We start from the raw sequence: 19094 nt of genomic DNA on the forward strand, positions 1-19094 counted from the left end.
TTATTTTTAGTAGAGACAGGGTTTCACCATGTTGGTCAGGCTAGTCTCGAACTCCCGACCTCGTGATCTGCCTGCCTCGGCCTCCAATGTGCTGGGATTACAGGCGTGAGCCACTGTGCCTGGCCAACATATTCTTACGAGTAGAAAATCCTACAAAATTTACAAAAAACCCAAAACATAAAAAAACTACTAGAATTAGTAAGTTTAGCAAAGTTTCAGGATACAAGGTCAATATACAAAAATCAACTGTGGGTACTAAGAGGGCAGTCATCAAAAAGACTGTAACAAGTGCTGGCAAAGATGTGAAGAAATCAGAAACCTCACACATTGCTGATGGGAATATAAAATGGTGTAGCTACTGTAGAAAAGTTTGGCAGCTCCTCAAAACATTAAACAAAGTTACCATGTGACCTAGTAATTCCACTCTTAGGTATATACCCAAGAGGAACTAAACATATGTTCACACAAAAATCTGTAAAAGAATGTTCAAAGTAACATTATCTGTAATAGCTAAAAAGTAGAAACAACAAATGTTCACCAACTAATAAATGGATAAACAAAATATGATATATCTATACAATATTATTCAGACATAAAAAATAATGAACTGCTGGCCTGGTGCAGTGGCTCATGCCTGTAATCTCAGCACTTTGGGAGGCCGAGGCGGGTGGATCACAAGATCAGGAGTTCAAAACCAGCCTGGCCAATATGGTGAAACCCCATCTCTACTAAAAATACAAAAATTAGCCAGGTGCAGTGGCTCACGCCTGTAATCCCAGCACTTTCGGAGGCCGAGACAGGCGGATCACAAGGTCAGGAGATCAAGACCATCCTGGCTAACACGGTGAAACCCCGTCTCTAATAAAAACACAAAAAATTAGCTGGGTGTATTGGCGGGCGCCTGTAGTCCCAGCTACTCGGGAGGCTGAGGCAGGAGAATGGTGTGAACCCAGGAGGCGGAGCTTGCAGTGAGCCAAGATCGCGCCACTGCACTCCAGCCTGGGCAACAGAGCGAAACTCAGTCTCAAAAAAAAAAAAAAAAATTAGCTGGGCATGGTCGTGGGCACCTGTAGTCCCAGCTACTCAGGAGGCTGAGGCAGGAGAATCACTTGAACCCAGGAGGCAGAAGTTGCAGTGAGCCAAGATCACGCCACTGCAATCCAGCCTGGGCGACAGAGCGAGACTCCGTCTCCAAAAAAAAAAAAAAAAAAGTAATGAATTGCTGATATATATGTTACAATAGGGATGAAGCTTGAAAACACTGTAAGTGAAAGAAGTTATTCACAAAAGGCCACATAGCATATAATTCCATTTATAGAAAATGTCCAGAATAGGCAAACTCATAGAATAGATATAGACAGTAAATTAGTAGTTGCTGGGTTGGGGGAAGGGAGGTGGTAATGGATTGGGAGTGACTGACTGCTAATGGATACAGGGTTTCTTTTTGGAGTGACAGAAATGTTCTGGAAACAGACAGCGGTGACAGCTGTACAACATTGTAAATGTACCTATGAACTATAAAGTGTAAAATAGTTAAAATCATAAATTTGATATTTGAATTTTATCACAAAAGCTACCTAATCAATTTCATCTCTATATATTAGTAACACACAATCCAAAATTGAAATTATGAAAGCAATCCTATTCACAATAGCATCAAAAAAATACTTAGGAATAAATTAATCAAAACAAGTGCAATACTTGTACACTAAAAGCTACAAAATACAGATGAGAAAAATTAAGATATAAATAAATGGAGAGAAGCTGGACATGGTAGCTGACGTGGGAAATCCCAGGGCTTTGAAAGGCCTCAGTAGGAGATTGCTTGAGCCTAGGAGTTCGAGACCTGACTGAGCAACACAGCAAGACCCAGTCTTTACAAAAACAAAAAAATGAGCCAGGTGTGGTGGTGCACAGCTGTAGTTCTCATTACTCAGGAGGCAGAAGTGAGAGGATAGCTTCAGTCCAGGTTCAAGGCTGCAGTAAGCTATGACTGCACCACTGCACTCCAGCCTGGGCAACAGAGCAAGACCCTGTCCATAATTAATTAATGTTTCAACGTTTTAAATGAAGTATCATGTTCATGGACTGAAGACTCAATATTGTCAGAATGACAATTCAACACAATCCCTATGAAAATCCTAGCAGGATAAACTTCAAAAACATTATTTGATGTGAAAGAAAACAGATAAAAAAAGGTGACATATTATATGACATCATTTATATGACATTTCAAGAAAAGGCAAAATTATAGTGACAGAAAGCAGATCAATAGTTGCTTGGGGGTGGGTCTGCAAATGGGCATAAAGGAAATTTTGGGGATGACAAGGGTGTTCTAAAGCTGGATTGTGATGATGGTTTCACAACTGTATATATTTACTACACTCATCAAACTGCACAGCTGCAATATGTGAATTTATGGCACATTAATTATGCCTCAATAAGGGAGTTTTTTAAAAAGTAAAGATTCACTTACCATTGTAGCCTTCAAGTACAGAATCAATAATAGGTCTTGCAGTTAAGTTATAAACATCAAGTTGTTTACTCTCTGGTCCAAAAACAGTATCAAAAGTAAATGTCTTTGGAGGTTCATTGGAAGAATCAGTCTTATGTACAGTGATAGTTCCCCTCATCTCATCCACACTGACAGCCTGTTTGTAGCACATTGATTTCTCTCTCTCATTGAGGGGCCGGCACCGAACAACAACCTTCACATTATCGCAGCTTTCTGGCTTCTCTGATTTATTGATCTGTTGGAGATAATATTTATAAATAATGAAAAGAACATTAATTTTTACCCTCAACAGATTAAATTTATAAATTTTAAAAGGCTACTTTTCCAACTCAGTGCCTTGCACACATTAAACACTTCACAGGTATTTGTTAAATGCAATTAAAGATCTTACATATAGGTGAAAAGTTTATTAAAAGATACAAAAAGGAAAATCGTTTCTTTTAAAATGTAAAAGGGAGAGAAGAGCTAGTTCACATTTGTGGCAAAGGCTGTACAAGCAGAAACTGAACCAGTATATTATAGATTGTCTTTTTGCACAAAAGTCTCTGACCCAGCGTTTCCTGCCTGTAGGAAAACACATGTGAACATGGTTAACAACTTTAACTCAAGAAAATAGTAGGTCCTTTGTTTCCCCTGAGACTTTAGTTTTATTTCCTATCACGCATCTGTAAAATGGTTTTTATCATGTAATATATCCATACATGGCTTATCTTCTCTACAGAAGACAATAATAAGATAAAGACAGAAATGAAAGTCTAATGGCAAAGAAAAATGCCTTAGTATTACCTAACCTTATAAGCATTTGTATATGTAAAGTTTCCATTTCTGAATTTTTTTTTTTCTTATTTATGAGGCACAGTCTCACCCTGTCACCCAGGCTGGAGTGCAGTGGCGTGATCTCGGCTCACTGCAACCTCTGCCTCCCAGGCTCAAGCGATTCTGCTGCCTCAGCCTCCCCAGCAGCTGGGATTACAGGCGTCCATCACTATGCCCAGCTAATTTTTGTATTTTTAGTAGAGACGGAATTTCATCATGTTGGACAGGCTGGTCTCGAACTCCTGACCGCAAGTGATCCACCCACCTCAGCCTCCCAAAGTGCTGAGATTACAGGCATGTGCCACCGCACCCCGTCATTTCTGAAATTTTATGATTAAGAAAATACAATGAAACACAATCCTATTATTGAAGTGAAAAAGGACAGTTTAGTTGAACAGATACTTGTTAAATTCCTACTGTTTCAGATTCTCTTCTAAGCATTGAAGAGAAACAAATATGAGTCATTGTCATTGACTCTGACATTGTCACTGACAAGTAACAGATTATATCAGTACAATACACTTCTATCTATCTCTCATCCTATTCATCTCATCTATTCATCACCCTAGTCTAAATCACCATCATCTTGGCCCTGGATTACTGCCTCCTAACTATACTCCTGAATCTAATCAGATTGCCCTACTGCCTATTCTCCAAATAGCAGTCAGTGTCAACACACATCTAATCATGTCACTCTCCTACTTAAAAATTCTTCAGTGGTTTCCCATAGATCTCAGAACAAAAACCAGAATCCTTAAGGTGGTCTGTAAGGTCTGGCTTCCACCCATGTCTGCTTCACTGGGCTTATTTCACAAGATATTCTGCCTGGCTCATCCATGCCACAGCCACACTGAGCTGCTTGGCCTTTTCTTGTCACCATGCTCCTCACCACTGGCCTTTCCATGTGCTGTTCCTTCTACCTAGAACCATCTTCAATCCCCTCTTCACTTAGTTAACATCTACTTATCCTTCAGAACTCAACAGCCACTTCACCTGGGAAGACTTCCTGACTAGGTCAAATACTCTTATAGGCTCAGAGAGCACCCTGCTCTCCCCTTCCTGGACACAAATTTTACTTTTGCTTGTTCCTTATTAGATTAATGTCTTTCTGTCTACACCAGAGGTTGCAAACAGGTAGTCAAGAGGCTGAATTCAGCCCACAGATTTCTTTTGTTTGGTTCATAGTATTTAAAGAGCTTTTGAATTAGTTGCTAAAATTGAGAAATTTCACAAAAATAATTTCTAAAGTCTCTTCTTGGGAGGAAAAAAAATGACCTGTTATCATCTGCAGACCATCATTCTTACATGGCAATACATTCCAATTCACCAGAATCTACTTCTCTCTATTGTAGGATACCCACCCACTTCATTATTAAGGTTTTGTGTCTTACGTCTGTAAATATGTATGATTTTCACCTCTGCCCAAGAAGGCAAGCCTCTCTCTTTCCAAGTTCAAGAACCTGACTGGTTTTGCTCAATGTTGTATCTTCAGGGCCTAGCATGTGGCTGGTGCCCAATATTTACTGAATTAAAACTTGAAAGCAGTGAACAGAACAAATATAGAACATTTAATCTTAAATGTCAAGCACTGTCCTTCTAGTCTCCTGTGTATTATTTCACGCGGATAACAACCCCATAAGGTAAAGTTTACATGGGAACTAAGGACCCAGACAGATTAAATATCCGAGGCCTCACAACCACTAAATAAGCGGCCATGGCTCAATTTTCCTCCATGACCCCTAATAAGGGGTCTTAGAAGGCCCCATTATTAAGTTCACGATAACAATCTGTGAAATCCTGGAAGATAAACATAACACCGCCACACACACAAAGACACCTACGGGTTTCATTCTGCATCATAAGCTAAAGCGCCACAAGAGCAATGACAGCTCAAGGCTAGGAGACTCGGAGTATGGGGCCTGGAATAGGGGCAGGCAGCCTTCGCTCCGCTGCCTCCCTGCGCTTGCTCCGAGGCGCAAAGGCCTCACCAGGTGTGCAGCATCCAAAGAGCCCCTCCGTGGCCACCCCCAGACGCCCCGCTCAGCAGGAAGGGCTGCGAGCCAGAGCGCATCCTCCAGCACAGCGCCTTTTTGATAAGCGGCGCAGGCCCCACGGGATGCAGCAGCGACGAGGGCGGCAGGGCCTGACCCCAGGTCCCTGTCGAGGCCGGCCGGACCCCCGCGGCCCCGGGGCTGACCAGCCAGGCTCTCCAACCACCTCCAACGCACGACCGAGCCTGCCCCGCCCCACCCAGGCCGCCTGCCTGCTCCGCGCCTCCATGGCAACGGCCGCGCCCCCGGGCCAGGCCGCTAGGATGAGAAGAAACCCCAGAAGCGAAGCGACTCTCCTCACCGGCATCTTGGCCCCCTCCCGTGCCCGGCGGACGTCCCCGCCCGGGGTGCAGCCCAGCGACACCGGGTGCGCAGAAAGGATGGCCAGAGACTACCGAAACACCTCGTTGGCGCTCTCGAGACTGCGGCTTCTCGGGCGAGAGCGCCCAGTGCGCAGCCGCATTCCGAGCTCGCCCCGCCCCAAGCCCAGTCTCAGGCTCTCTCGGCCCTTGAATTACGCCTGCGCGGAGGCTTTCCGAGTCCATCTCCTAGGACGCCAGACTGAGGCCGCGCGTGCGCAATGCTGCCATTCTGCTGCGCTAGAAATGTGGCACGCACTGAGGCGGAGATAACCTGGCAGCCCGGGGTTGGGAGGAGGAGCTGCTCTTAGGCCCGTCTTCTGGCCCTTGCAATACCCGGAATATTAAAATCAGTAATAGCAATTGTACATTTTGTCTCATCCGAAGAATTGAAGACCTTACCTACCTGACCTCGCTTGATTGCTAACTTCCTCATGACCTGTCTTACCATTAGAAAGTGAGCTCTTAAGGAGATTGTTAGTATTCTCACATGTATCTCCAGAGCCCACACAGAGCCTGGCACAGAGTGGGATTTTTATACGTGTTGGTCAAAGAACCAGTGATCCGTCCATCCTCTTTCTAGTCCACTTGAATGTGTAATGGGCATTTCAAGTTAATCATGTCCAGAATTGAAATTTTGATCCCCCATCAATCGCCCCACTACGCACTCCACCCCCATCAAAAAATGTAAAAGGGCTCTCTCTCATCCCTCTCAGACTTTCTTCATCTCAATATGTGGGAGCTTAATTCCGACAACTGCTCAGGTCAAAATTGCAGTCTCTCTCATACACAATATTCTATCTTTAAATACAGCCTGTTGTATCTATCTTTGTAGTGGAACCAGAATTTGGCCACTTCTACCACCACCATCGTCTCTCACGTGCATTACTACAATCGCTCAGAACTGGTTTCCTTGATTGTGTCCTTGTCCCTTTTCAGTGTGCCGGACAGGAGCCAGAGTGCTGGTGCTAAAACATGAATCAGATCTTCTCTTTTCTCTGCTCAAAACCCTCCATTGATTTCCCATCTTACAAAGCTAAAGCCACAAGCCCTACAATCCTCCCTCTTGCTTCTTCTGCACCAGCCCCACCTGGCCTCCTTGCTTCATCCAACATTCCCGTCGTGCTTCCATCTTAGCATGCAAGGGCTGTGAGCTTGCAGTAGGAACTGATAGAAATAACGATAAAGCATTTTACATAGTGCCAGTGTACTGTTCTACATGCTTTCGTTTTTTAATTCATTTAATCCACACAATAACCTTTTGAAATAGATACTATTTATTATTATTTTACAGATAAAGTAATTGAGGCACAGGACCATTAAATAACTTTTCCAAGGTCATACATATAAACAATGGCAGAGCCCAGGTCCAAACCCAGGCAGCCTAGACAGCTCTTTCCCTAAAAAACCACCTGACCACTCACCTCCTCCAGAAAGTCTTTGTTCACATAACCCCAGTGAACCCTAACATGATTTCCTTATTTAAAATTTCAACCTTCAGCCCAAACTCTTCTTTTTTTCCCTCCCTACTTTATATTTCTCCATAGTACCTATCACCATTCAATATTTTATATATACACACATACAAGCTTTACTGAGATATAATTTACACACCACACCATACAATCACCGATTTAAATTGTACAAGTCAATAGTTCTTACTATGTATGGAGTTGTGCAACCATAACCTAGAACATTTTTATCATTCCAAAAACACATTCTATACTCATAAGCCACTCCCCCTTGCTCTCTGCAACCCTCCTCCCATCCCACTCCCAACATCCCAGACCTAGACAACCCACCAATCTACTTTCTATCTCTACGGATTTGCCTATTCTGGACATTTCATATAAATGAAATTACACAATATGCAGCCTTTTGTGAGTAATTTCTTTCACTTACAAAGTTTTCAAGCTGTATCCCTATTATAGCATATATCAGCAATTTGTTACTTTTTATGGCTGAATAATATTCCATTGCATGGCTATAACATGTTTTTTTACCTATTTGTCATTGATGGATATTTGGGTTGTTTCTACTTTTTGCCTATCGTGAATAATGCTGCTACAAGTTTTTGTATGAGCCTATGTTTTCATTCCTCTTGGTTACATATGTAGAAGTAGAATTGCTGGATCATTTGGTAATGCTAATGTTTAACATTTTGAGGAACTGCCAAGTTGTTTTCCACAGTAGTGCACCATTTTAAATTCCCACCAGTAACATGTAAAGTTTACAATTTCTCCACATCCTTGCCAACACTCACTTTTGTGTAAAGTAGTATCTTGCTGGAGTAGTTATTTATTTTCATTTCCCTGATCATAATGATGTTGAGCATTTTTTTTCATGTGCTGTTGCAATTTGTATAACTTCTTTGGAGAAATGTCCATTCAAACCCTTTACCCATTTTATTTGCCTTTTCATTATTAAGCTGTAAGAGTTCTCTATATAATCTGAATGCAAAGCCCTTTTCAAGTATATGACATGCAAATATTTTCCCCCATTCTGTGGGTTTTCTTTTTACTTTATTGATATCGTCCTTTGAAGCACAAAAGTTTTAAATTTTGATCAAGTCCAATTTACATATTTTTTCTTTTGTCACTATGCTTTTGATAAGTAAGAAACCATTTCCTAACCCAAGATTATGAAGATTTACCTAGAGTTTTATAGTTTTAGCTGTCACATTCAGGTCTATAACCTATTTTTCAGGGTTTTTTGTTTTTGTTTTTGAGACGGAGTCTCACTCTGTCGCCCAGGCTGGAGTGCAGTGGTGCCATCTCGGCTCACTGCAAGCTCCGCCTCCTGGGTTCACCCATTCTCCTGCCTCAGCCTCCTGAGTAGCTGGGACTACAGGAGCCCGCCACCACGCCTGGCTAATTTTTTTTTTTTGTATTTTTCGTAAAGACGGGGTTTCATTGTGTTAGCCAGGATGGTCTCAATCTCCTGACCTCGTGATCCGCCCGCCTCCGCCTCCCAAAGTGCTGAGATTACAGGCGTGAGCCACCGTGCCCGGCCCGGGGTTTGTTTTTTTGTTTGTTTGTTTTGTTTTGTTTTGCTTTTTGTTTTTTGTTTATGAGACAGAGTCTCGTTCTGTCACCCAAGCTGGAGTGCAGTGGCGCGATCTTGGCTCACCGCAACCTCTGCCTCCCGGGTTCAAGCAATTCTCCTGCCTCAGCCTCCTGAGTAGCTGGGATTACAGGCATGCGCCACTATGCCCGGCTAATTTTGTATTTTTAGTAGACACAGGGTTTCTCCACGTTGGTTAGGCTAGTCTCAAACTCCCGACCTCAGGTGATCCACCCGCCTCAGCCTCCCAAAGTGCTGGGATTACAGGCGTGATCCACCATGCCCGGTACTATTTTATTTTTGTATAGAGTGTGATGGAGGGACTCAAATTCATTCTTCTGCATGTGAATATCCAGCTGTCCCAGAACCATTTGCTGAAAAGACTATTCTTGTCTACAGCCATACCACCCTGAAAGAGCCTGATCTTGTCTGAAAAACCTATTCTTTACCCCATTGAACTGGCACCTTTGTTAAACTGATCGTAAATGTGAGCATTGATTTCTAGACTCTCAATTCTAGTCCATTGATGTATAGTCCATCCTAATACCAATACCACACTGTCCTGACTACTACATGTTTGTAGTAAGTTTTGAAATTATATAGTGTGGGGCCTCCAACTTTCTTCTTTTTCAAGATTGTTTTGGCCATTTTGAATCCCTTGAATTGCTATAAGAATTTCAAGAACACTTTGTCGATATCTGCAAAAAGACAGCTGGAAGTTTAACAGGGATTATGCAAAATATGTAGATTAATTTGGAGAGTATTGCCATTTTAACAATTTAAGTCTTCCTACCCATGAACACAGAATGTCTTTCCATTTATTTAGGTTTTCTTTAATTTCTTTTAGTGATGTTTTGTAGTTTTCAATGTATAAGTTTTACATTTTTTGATTATATTAATATTTTTCCCAAATACTTTATTTTTGTTTGTTTGTTTGTTTTCTGAGATGGAGTCTCAATCTGTGGCCCAGGTTGGAGTGCAATGGCATAATCTTGGCTTACTGCAACCTCCACCTCCCTCCCGAGTTCAAGCGATTCTCCTGCCTCATCCTCCCGAGTAGCTGGGATTACAGGCACGTGCCACCACACCCGGCTAATTTTTGTAACAAATATTTTATTCTTTTTATGCTGTTGTAAATGAAACTCTTTTAAAATTCATTTTCAGATTATTCATTAAAGTGTATAGAAATAAAGTTGACTTTTATAGTACATTGATCTTGTACTCTGCAACTTTCCTGAACTTTCTTTTTAGTGGATTCCTTAAGATTTTCTATATACAAAGTCATATCATCTGCAAATAAAGATGATATGATTTCTTTCCAACCTGGATGCTTTTTCTTTTTCTTGACTAATTGCCCTAGCTGGACTCTCCTGTACATTGTTGAACAGAAGCTGTGAACACAGACATTCTTGTCTTATTGATGATTTCAGGTGGAAAGTATTTGTTCATTTACCATTAAGTCTGATGTTATCTGCAGGTTTTTCATAAATGCCCTTTACGCTGGAACATTTTCTAGTTTGTGGAGTGTTTTTTATTATGAAAAAGTGTCAGATTTTGTCAGATGCTTTTTCTGATATAATGTGTTTATGTCCTTTATCAGATACATATTGATTTTTAGATGTTAAAACCAACCTTGTTTTCTTTTCTGGCTCTCTCTCTGTCTCTCTGTCTCTCTCTCTGTCTCTCTCTCTCTTTCTTGGTTAGAGCATCAGGGTGATACTTGCCTCACAGAATAAGCTGAGGATAGGGAGCGATAGGGAGCAAGTTCTTCTTAGAAGGGCACTAATTCCATCCCAAGGGTCCCACCCTCATGACGTCTGAGAGTCCTAATTTCCTCCCAAAGGCCTCATCTCTAAATACCATCACATTGCAGGTTAGGGTTTCAAAATATGAATTTGCAACAGGGTGTGGTAGTTCACTACTGTAATCCCAGCACTTTGGGAGGCTAAGACGGGAGGAACACTTGAGGTTAGGAGTTCAAGGCCAGCCTGGCCAACATGGCTAAACCCTGTCTCTACTAAAAATACAAAAATTAGCTGGGCATGGTGGCATGTGCCTGTAGTCCCAACTACTCGAGAGGCTGAGGCAGGAGAATCTCTTGAACCCAAGAGGCAGAGCTTTCAGTGAGCCGAGATGGCATCACTGCACTCCAGCCTGGACGACAGAATGAGACTCCGTCTCAAAAACAAAAAACAAACAAACAAAAAAATATGAATTTGGGAGGGTCACAAACATTCCGTCCATAACACAGCCCTAGCAGACTTAATACAATTATTTAGCCCATTCACATTTAATGTTATTATTGATAATATTAGATTTAAGTCTCCCATTTTACTTTTTGTTTTCCCTTCCTTCCTCCCTCCCTCTTTCCCTTCCACCCTTCCTTCCTTCCTTCCCTCCCTCCATCCCTCCTTTCTTCCTTCCTTCCTTCCCTCCCTCCCTCCATCCCTCCTTTCTTTCTTCCTTCCTTCCTTCCTTCCTTCCTTCCTTCCTTCCTTCCTTCCTTCCTTCCCTCCCTCCCTCCCTCCCTCCCTCCATCCCTCCTTTCTTCCTTCCTTTTTTGAGATGGGGCCTCACTCTGTCACCCAGGCTGGAGTGCAATGATACAAACAAGGCTCACTGCAGCCTCAACTTCCTGGGCTCAAGCCTCAAGCCATCCTCCTGCCTCAGCCTCCTAAGTAGCTCGGACCACAGGTGTGTGCCACCACACCCTGCTTTTTCTTTTTTTTGGTAGAGACGAGGTCTCTCTATGCTGCCCAGGCTGGTCTCAAACAGCTGGGCTCAAGCAGTCCTCCCTCCTCAGCCTCCCAAAGTGGTGGGATTGCAGGAGTGAGCCATCATGCCCAGCCTGCTTTTTGTTTTTTAATACATCATATTGTCTTTCTGTTCTTCTGTTCCTCCTTCAATGGTTTTTCATTATGTGAATCTTTTATAGTTTAACATTTGAATTTCTTTAATTATTGGTTTACTATTTTTCAAAGTTATTTTCTTGGCGGGCCCAGTGGCTCATGCCTGTAATCCCAGCACTCTGGGAGACAGAGGCAGGTGAATCGCTTGACGTCAGGAGTTCGAGACCAGCCTTGCCAACATAGAAAAACCCCATTTCTACAAATAACAGAAAAATTAGCCAGACACAGTGGCATACACCTGTAATCCCAGCTACTCAGGAGGCTGCGGCAGGAGAATCGCTTGAACCCAGGAGGCGGAGGTTGCAGTGAGCCAAGATCGCACCATTGCACTCCAGCCTGGGCAACAGAGCAAGACTTCGTCTCAAAAAAAAAAAAAAAAAAAAAAAAAAAAGGCCGGGCACGGTGGATCATGCCTGTAATCCCAACACTTTGGGAGGCCAAAGTGGGCGGATCACAAGGTCAGGAGTCTAAGACGAGCTTGGCCAATATGGTGAAACCCCGTCTCTACTAAAAATACAAAATTAGCTGGGCATGGTGGTGGGCTCCTGTAGTCCCAGCTACTTGGGAGGCTGAGGCAGGAGAATCACTTGAACCCGGGAGGCAGAGGTTGCAGTGAGCTGAGATCACGTCACTGCACTCCAGCCTGGGTGACAGAGTGAAACTGCGTCTCAAAAAAAAAAAAAAAAAAAAAGCTCTAGGGCTTCCAATATAGATCTTATCAGAATCTATAATACTTCAGAGTTATAATAATTGAATTCCAGTGACATATATAAATGTAACTCCCGTATAGCTCTATTCCCTCCTCCTCTTTTTGTGCTATTATTGTTACATGGATTACATTTACATGTTATAAACCAAACAATACTTTGTTATAACTTTATGTTATAAAATTTTAAGTATTTTAAATCTTCCAAAGTAGCCGAGAGAAGAAAACAGAGCCAAGTTTATATTTATAGTTTGTAATATTAATCTTCTTATTATTTCTCGTTCTCTTCCTTGTTTCCTGTGGATTCAAGTTACCATCTGGTGTTATTAGCATTTTATATGATTCCATTTTCTCTCCTTTCTTAGTGCATATGAATTATACTTTTTAAAAACTTTTTTTGCTGGTTGCCCTAGAGTTGGCAATATACATTTATAACTAATTCAAGTCCACTTTCGAGTAACATTATACTGCTTTCCAGGTAATGCAGGTAACTTAAAACAAAGTATTCTTAACTCTTCCCTCTCATGGCTAGTATCATTATTGTCATTCATTCAACTTATCCATAACCTACAATCATCAAATACATTATTATTATTTTGAATAAATGATTATTAGATCAATTAGGAATAAGAAAAACAAAAGTTTTATTTTACTTTCACTTATTCCTTAAAGTTCTTTCTTTATGTAGCTCGAAATTTATGACCTATATCATTTTCCTTCTCTCTGAAAAATTTCTTTTAACATTTCTTGCAAAGCAGGTCTACTGGTGAGAAATACCTTCAATTTTGCTTGTGAAAGTATTTCTCTTTCACTTCTGAAGGATAATTTCACTGAATACAGAATTCTAGGATGGTGGGGGTTTTCTCTCAAAATTTTAAATATTTCACCCCACTCTCTTCTTGCTTGCATGATTTCCGAAGACAAGTCCAATGTGATTCTTATCCTTATCCCACCTTATCTTATTTCCACCTCATCCTACCCTGCTCCTGCTCCCAGCTTTGCTTGCTCTTTCTTTCTTTCTTTTTTCTTTTCTTTTCTTTCCTTTTCTTTTTTTTTAGATGGAGTCTCCCTCTGTCACCCAGGCTGGAGTGCAGTGGCATGATCTCAGTTTACTGCAACCTCCACCTCTTGGATTCAAGCGATTCTTGTGCCTCAGCCTCCTGAGTAGCAGGGACTACAGACATGTGCCACCACACCTGGCTAATTTTGTATTTTTAGTAGAGACAGGGTTTCACCATATTGGCCAGGCTGGTCTTGAACTCCTGACCTCAAGTGATCCGCCCACCTCAGCCTCCCAAAGTGCTGAGATTACAGGCCAGCTTTTTTTGAGATTTTTTTTTTTAATCTTGATTTTCTGCAGGCTTTTTTCAACTTTTATTTTAGATTCTGGTATATTGTGTGATGCTGATATTTGGGGTATGAATGATCCTGTCACCCAGGTACTGAGCACAGTACCCCATAGTTATCCAACCCTTGTCCCCTCCTTCCCTCCCCGCTCTGGTAGCCTCCAGTGTCTACTGTTGCCATCTTTACATCCATGTGTACTCAATGCTCGCTTAAAAGTGAGAGCATGTAGTATATGATTTTCTGTTCCTGTGTTCATTTGCTTGGAATAATAGCTTCCAACTACATCCATGTTTGCTACAAAGGACATGATTTCATTCTTTTTAATGACTACATAGTATTCCATATTGTATATGTACCACATTTTCTTTATCCAGTCCATCACTGAAGGGCACCTAGGTTGACTCCATGTCTTTGCTACTGTGACTAGTACTGTGATGAACATGCAAATGTATGTGTCTTTATGGTAGAACAATTTATTTTCCTTTTGCGTATATACCCAGTAAAGGGACTGCTGGGTTGAATAGTACTGTTTTAAGTTGTTTGAGAAATCTCTAAACTGCTTTCAACAGTGACTGAACTAATTTACATTACCACCAGCAGTGTATAAGCATTCCCTTTTCCCTGCAGCCTCACCAGCATCTGTTGGTTTTTGACTTTTTAATAGCCATTCTGATTGGTGTGAGATGCATTACTCTGATGATTAGTGATGTGGAGCATTTTTTCATGTTTGTTGACCGCTTGTATATCTCCCTTTGAGAAGTCTGTTCATGTCTTTTTGCCTGTTTTTTGATGGGGTTGTTTTTTGCTTGTTTAATTAAATTCCTTACAGATTCTGGATATTAAGACCTTTGTCGAATGCTTACTTTGCTAACACTTTTCTCCCACTCTATAGGTTGTCTGCTGACTCTGTTGATAGTTTCTTTTGATTTTCTACGGTTTAAATAGGAATGTCTAGGTGTAGTTCTTGGCATTTATCTTGCTTAATGTTCTCAGAGCTTCCTAGAATTGTGGTTTGGTGTTTGGCATTAATTTGGAAATATTCATTCTCAGTCGTTATTGTTTCAAATATTTCTTCTGTTCCTCTCTTTCTTGTCCTTCTGGTATTCCCATATATTTTTAATATACATTTAATGTAATGAATTTTTTAAACAAAATATAATTTAGGAGCCAGGCGTGGTGGTGTGCACCTGTAAGTCTCAGCTACTTGAGAAGCTGAGGTTGAGGGTAGCTTGAGTCCAGGAGTTTGAGGTTGTAGTGTGCTGCGATCACACCTGAGAATAGCCACTGCACTCCAGCTTGGGCAACATAGCAAGATCCACCCCTAAAATTTATGTATGTATGTGTATACATATATATGATTTGTATGATTTTCCTTATTATACGTTTATAGCTATATATGTATGTATAGATACATAAACATATATATATATGAATGAATCACCTTGTGAGGGAGGTATTATCACTTTTGTTTTTGGAGAAGAGGTAGCCAAGGCTCTGAGAGGTCACGACACATGCATGAGATCACACAGCGCGTCTGGAATTCCATTTCAAGCCTGTCTGAGGAGGGCGCTCTCGCTGCTTCTTTACCTGGTCTTGTGTCCCCAAGTGTGTAATGTGAGGTAAGACCCGGGGTCTGTGTCCGGGAGTCCTGGCCCAAGGCGGGCGCAGTCTCCAGCCGCCCCACCCCTGGCTGGGGGCTCTGCTCAGGGAGCACGGCCGGCAGGGGGGAAGAGGCGTGCGCTAGGCAGCAGCGGGGATGGAGGGAAGGGGGGGGGTCCGCCACCCGCCTGTGCGCGCCCAGTCCTGCCGCATCCTGGGTGCGCGCCGCCCACCCGCGGGGCGAGTGCCCAGGAGGCGAGGCGCGGCCCGGTGCGCCAGAGGTAGCTCCACCGCGAGCGTTGTGGGTGGGGCCCGCCGTGCCCGCCTCCCCACCTCCCCCGGCGGCGCTCCAGGCTGCAGTGTTCCGGGAGCTGGGTTATAAAATGCCGGGGTAAGCGGCAACTCAGACTTAGGATCCCGCTCACGACATGGCCTCGGGGGCTCAGCTCCCGCCGCAGCCGTCGAGCTCAGAGGTCAGCGCCGTCCAGAGCCCAGGCGGGCGTCCCGGCGCCGGTCTGGAGGAAACAGCCCTGGGCGTTCCTCCCCCGCCGTCTCCGGGGGAGGCCCCTCTGCCCCGGAGCAACCGGAGCAGGTGCCCTGGGACCCGCCAGCCCGGAGCGGCCTCCCTCCACGCGGCGTCCGCAGCAGTCCCCGTGCGGCCCCGGCGCGGTACGGCGCCAGCCGGGAAAACCGCAGACCCGGTCCCCGCCGCCGCCGCAGAGCAAGCTCCGCGGCCGGCTCCACAGTCCCGCAAGCCGCGCAACCTGGAAGGCGACCTGGACGAGCGCCGGCTGCTCTGCCACTTGCAGCTGGCCCAGGACCGCGAGGCGCGCCTGTGGCGGGGCGGCAAACCCCAGGTACCCGTCGCTGCCGCGTGGCCCTCCTCGCGCGTGCACGGCAGGCCGATGTAGCCTCCACCTGCACCCGCGCTGGGGTGTTCTGCAACTGGAGGCCGGGCCCTTCCCCAGGTGTGGCCCCTCACGAGAGGCACGAGGCTAGATCCACCAGCTTCTCTCTAGGAGGGCGTCTTGCTAGCAGGGCCTTCGGAAGAGGGCCTGTTTGAATCAAGGAACTCAGCCTACGACGAAAAGCGGGCGCGAGGGGTGGGGGTGATGGGTGAGCCGCTGCGCCGGGGGGCGCTTGCTCCCAGCGGGCATGCGGGGGAAGGGACTTCTCACTGCCCCACCCCCCGCACCTTAAGCAGGAGGCTCCTGCTGCTGGGGGACCAGGAGTGGCCGCTAGCGACCTTCCTCGCCCCACCTGCTCTTCTTCCTAGCAGGATGAAATCTGCGACGCCTTCGAGGAAGTCGTGTTGTGGCTCCTGCGGCTTCAGAACACCTTTTACTTCTCCCGGTCCACTTTTAACCTGGCCCTCACCATCTTCGGCCGCCTCCTGATTTCAGTGAAGGTAGGGAGGCCTCTGAGGGACGGTGGCAGATGGTGAGAGAAGAAACTAACCTTTGCTCCCCATTCCTGCTTGAGAGGTGAGAGTTTCCAGATGCTCAAAACCAAGGTGTATAAACTAACTTGCTCCGAGTGGAAGAGCTGGTGTTGGAACCTCTCCACATCCTACACTGGCTGTCTCAGGGTCATGTGGTCATCAGGATTGGACTTGGGGAGCGTGAGAGGACCTAGCTGGGAAAGGGCTTCCTGTGTAATGAGGTAGGATGTGCTTGTCTTAACCTGTCGAGGGCAGCTTGAGGCTAGGATGAGACTGGGTTCCCTGAGAAGGTGCCATATTTCCCACCTCCAGTCCCGAAATGAAGGAATACTGCCCAGTCATCTGCAGTTCTGAAATCAGGAGCATCTTCGTTGGTCAGATCTAAAAACGGCACTAACATTCTGTCTTGTGGAGAAATTGAGCCTTTTAAAAATGGGGAAAAAAAGCTTATTAAAACAAACGGCTGGGTGCAATGGCTCACGCCTGTAATCCCAGCAATTTGGGAGGCCAAGGGGTGTGGATCACTTGAGGTCAGGAGTTGGAGACCATCCTGGCCAGCATGGTGAAACCCTGTCTCTATTAAAAATACAAAAATTAGCCAGGTGTGGTGGCCCGCCCCTATAGTCCTAGCTACTCAGGAGGCTGTGACAGGAGAATCGCTCAAAATCAGGAGGTGGAGGTTGCAGTGAGCCAAGATCATGCCACTGCACTCCAGCCTGGGCAACAGAGTGAGACTCCATGTCAAAAAAGTATATAAAAGAAAACAAACACAGATGCTTTTCAGTTTGTTTCTGGCATTCATATTCTGCTCAAATGTGTTTGTTCCATACTGCAGGTAAAAGAGAAATACCTGCATTGCGCCACAATTACTTCCTTGAGGCTTGCTGCAAAAGTTAATGAAGAAGAGGAGGTATGCATCCTTGGAAGTCCACACTGGGCTGCACTTGAGGTATAGGGGTGTAACATTGGAGGACTCCAGTTTCCTGATAGGTCTGTGCCCTTAGATATGGTGGATGTTTTGGAAAAGTCACCAACTTGCCAGCATCTCTGCTATCCCTTCCATCGGCTTGTCAGGCTTTGAGACCCCACAAATGAACAAGTAGAGCAGCTGAACTGTCCTGGCCCACCAAACCTAGAGACCTGAACTCTTGACAGATACATCTGGCCTCACTGGTTGATGACAGATGCTACCTCTCTCTAAACAGGGGCATCTGCTGTTGAGCAAGGAAAAAGGCCTCCCAAACCATGTGACTTAACATTCCACCCCAAGCAATTATGTCTAAGAAAGCTGCTTGAGACTTGAGGACTTGGCTGTGTCAATGAAGCTGGTCCTTGGGAACTCTGGGACCCCTGAGAGGGACAGGAGGGCCATGTGCTGGGGGTAAAGTACAAGGGGCCCATGAGCATTTCAGGCATGGCTGGATGGCTGAATTTCACTGTGGCATCTGTTCAGGAGGAGATCATCTCCTAATACCCTTTCCAAGCTTTCCTACCTCCCTCCAACTTCTCCCAGTTTGGGGATGGTGAAATCACTGCCATTGCCACAGGGGTCACCCTTAGCTGATCTCTGGGTCTGAGGAGGCAGGGAAGAAGTTGTGTGTCCAGTTCCAAACCTTCAATAAAAATGTTTTAAACTCCTGTTTATGAGAATAGAATTAATGCCCAAGTTGCTTTTGTCCAACTAAAAATCAAGTGACCCTTTTTCTGGAGGTTATAGTAATACTTCTGTTTATCTAAAAACATAGGATCAAGCCTTTAATGTACTTGGTACTCGAATGTTTACTCATAGACAAGCCTCATTAGTCCCTCTGTGGGAAAAGCCATAGTTTTTCCAGAACTGAACCACCTTCAATCAAGGTTGAAGGAAATGTGTTTGCAGTTGCGATGCTAAAAAACCCATAGGAGGTTTTATCAATGTGTCTGGTACAGACTAGGAAGCTCAAAAGCATAGTTTTTTTTCTCTATGCCCAGTACCCATGGTAGGGATCAGGAATAGGGAGAGGCAGAACCCATGGCTCCTGGAAAGCTTGGGGTGAGTTCTTGCAGCTGAACAGGGGAGATGGCACAGCCCCAGCCTCCAAAGCACCTTTGGGTATGAGCTAGCATGCAGCTGGGGGATCAAGACCCGGTTTCAGAGGGGGACCATGTGATGTTCACTACATAACTACCTGAGGATTTGACAGATAGCCAAGATCTGGTTTAGTATTTCTTTCAGAAGCATTTTCTGTGGCAGGCCACAGGAAGACAACTCCACTAAGGTCATGAATGCCCAGTCCCCATGGGTAAGA

The 19094-nt window shown here is 44.4% G+C and overlaps 2 protein-coding genes across 5 annotated transcripts in view; one reads left to right on the forward strand and one right to left on the reverse strand.

Moving 5' to 3' along the window:
• KIF3A (kinesin family member 3A) overlaps positions 1–5918 on the reverse strand; it is a 44755-nt gene extending 38837 nt beyond the window's left edge. For all 3 annotated transcript variants that reach the window (XM_008954672.3, XM_003829296.5, XM_008954671.3), the window contains exons 1-2: positions 5684–5918; positions 2477–2750 (exon numbers count right to left, since the gene is read on the reverse strand). In XM_008954672.3, coding sequence (XP_008952920.1) covers positions 2477–2750; positions 5684–5689 — 280 coding nt within the window. In that variant the 5' untranslated portion in view covers positions 5690–5918. The remainder of the gene's footprint in view (positions 1–2476; positions 2751–5683) is intronic.
• Positions 5919–11362: 5444 nt separating this feature from the next.
• On the forward strand, positions 11363–18982 carry CCNI2 (cyclin I family member 2). 2 transcript variants are annotated; one of them, XM_055112633.2, is made up of 3 exons: positions 11363–16222; positions 16642–16773; positions 17642–18982. In XM_055112633.2, the coding sequence occupies exons 1-3, from the start codon at positions 15794–15796 to the stop codon at positions 17759–17761; spliced, it is 681 nt and encodes a 226-aa protein (XP_054968608.1). In that variant the 5' UTR covers positions 11363–15793; the 3' UTR covers positions 17762–18982. The 2 variants fall into 2 exon arrangements, with proteins under 2 accessions (XP_054968608.1, XP_034816381.1); XM_034960490.3 differs by having other exon boundaries at positions 16645–16773.
• Positions 18983–19094: the final 112 nt, after the last annotated feature.

The sequence above is a fragment of the Pan paniscus genome, chromosome 4 (assembly GCF_029289425.2).
Source record: "Pan paniscus chromosome 4, NHGRI_mPanPan1-v2.0_pri, whole genome shotgun sequence".
Classification (NCBI taxonomy): domain Eukaryota; kingdom Metazoa; phylum Chordata; class Mammalia; order Primates; family Hominidae; genus Pan; species Pan paniscus.

Coding starts and splice junctions, on each gene's coding strand:
- CCNI2 (XM_055112633.2), top strand. CDS start 15,794: ATGGCCTCGGGGGCTCAGCTCCCGCCGCAGCCGTCGAGCTCAGAGGTC. Junction 16,223..16,641: donor GGCGGGGCGGCAAACCCCAG/GTACCCGTCGCT, acceptor TCTTCTTCCTAG/CAGGATGAAATCTGCGACGC. Junction 16,774..17,641: donor GCCTCCTGATTTCAGTGAAG/GTAGGGAGGCCT, acceptor TCCATACTGCAG/GTAAAAGAGAAATACCTGCA.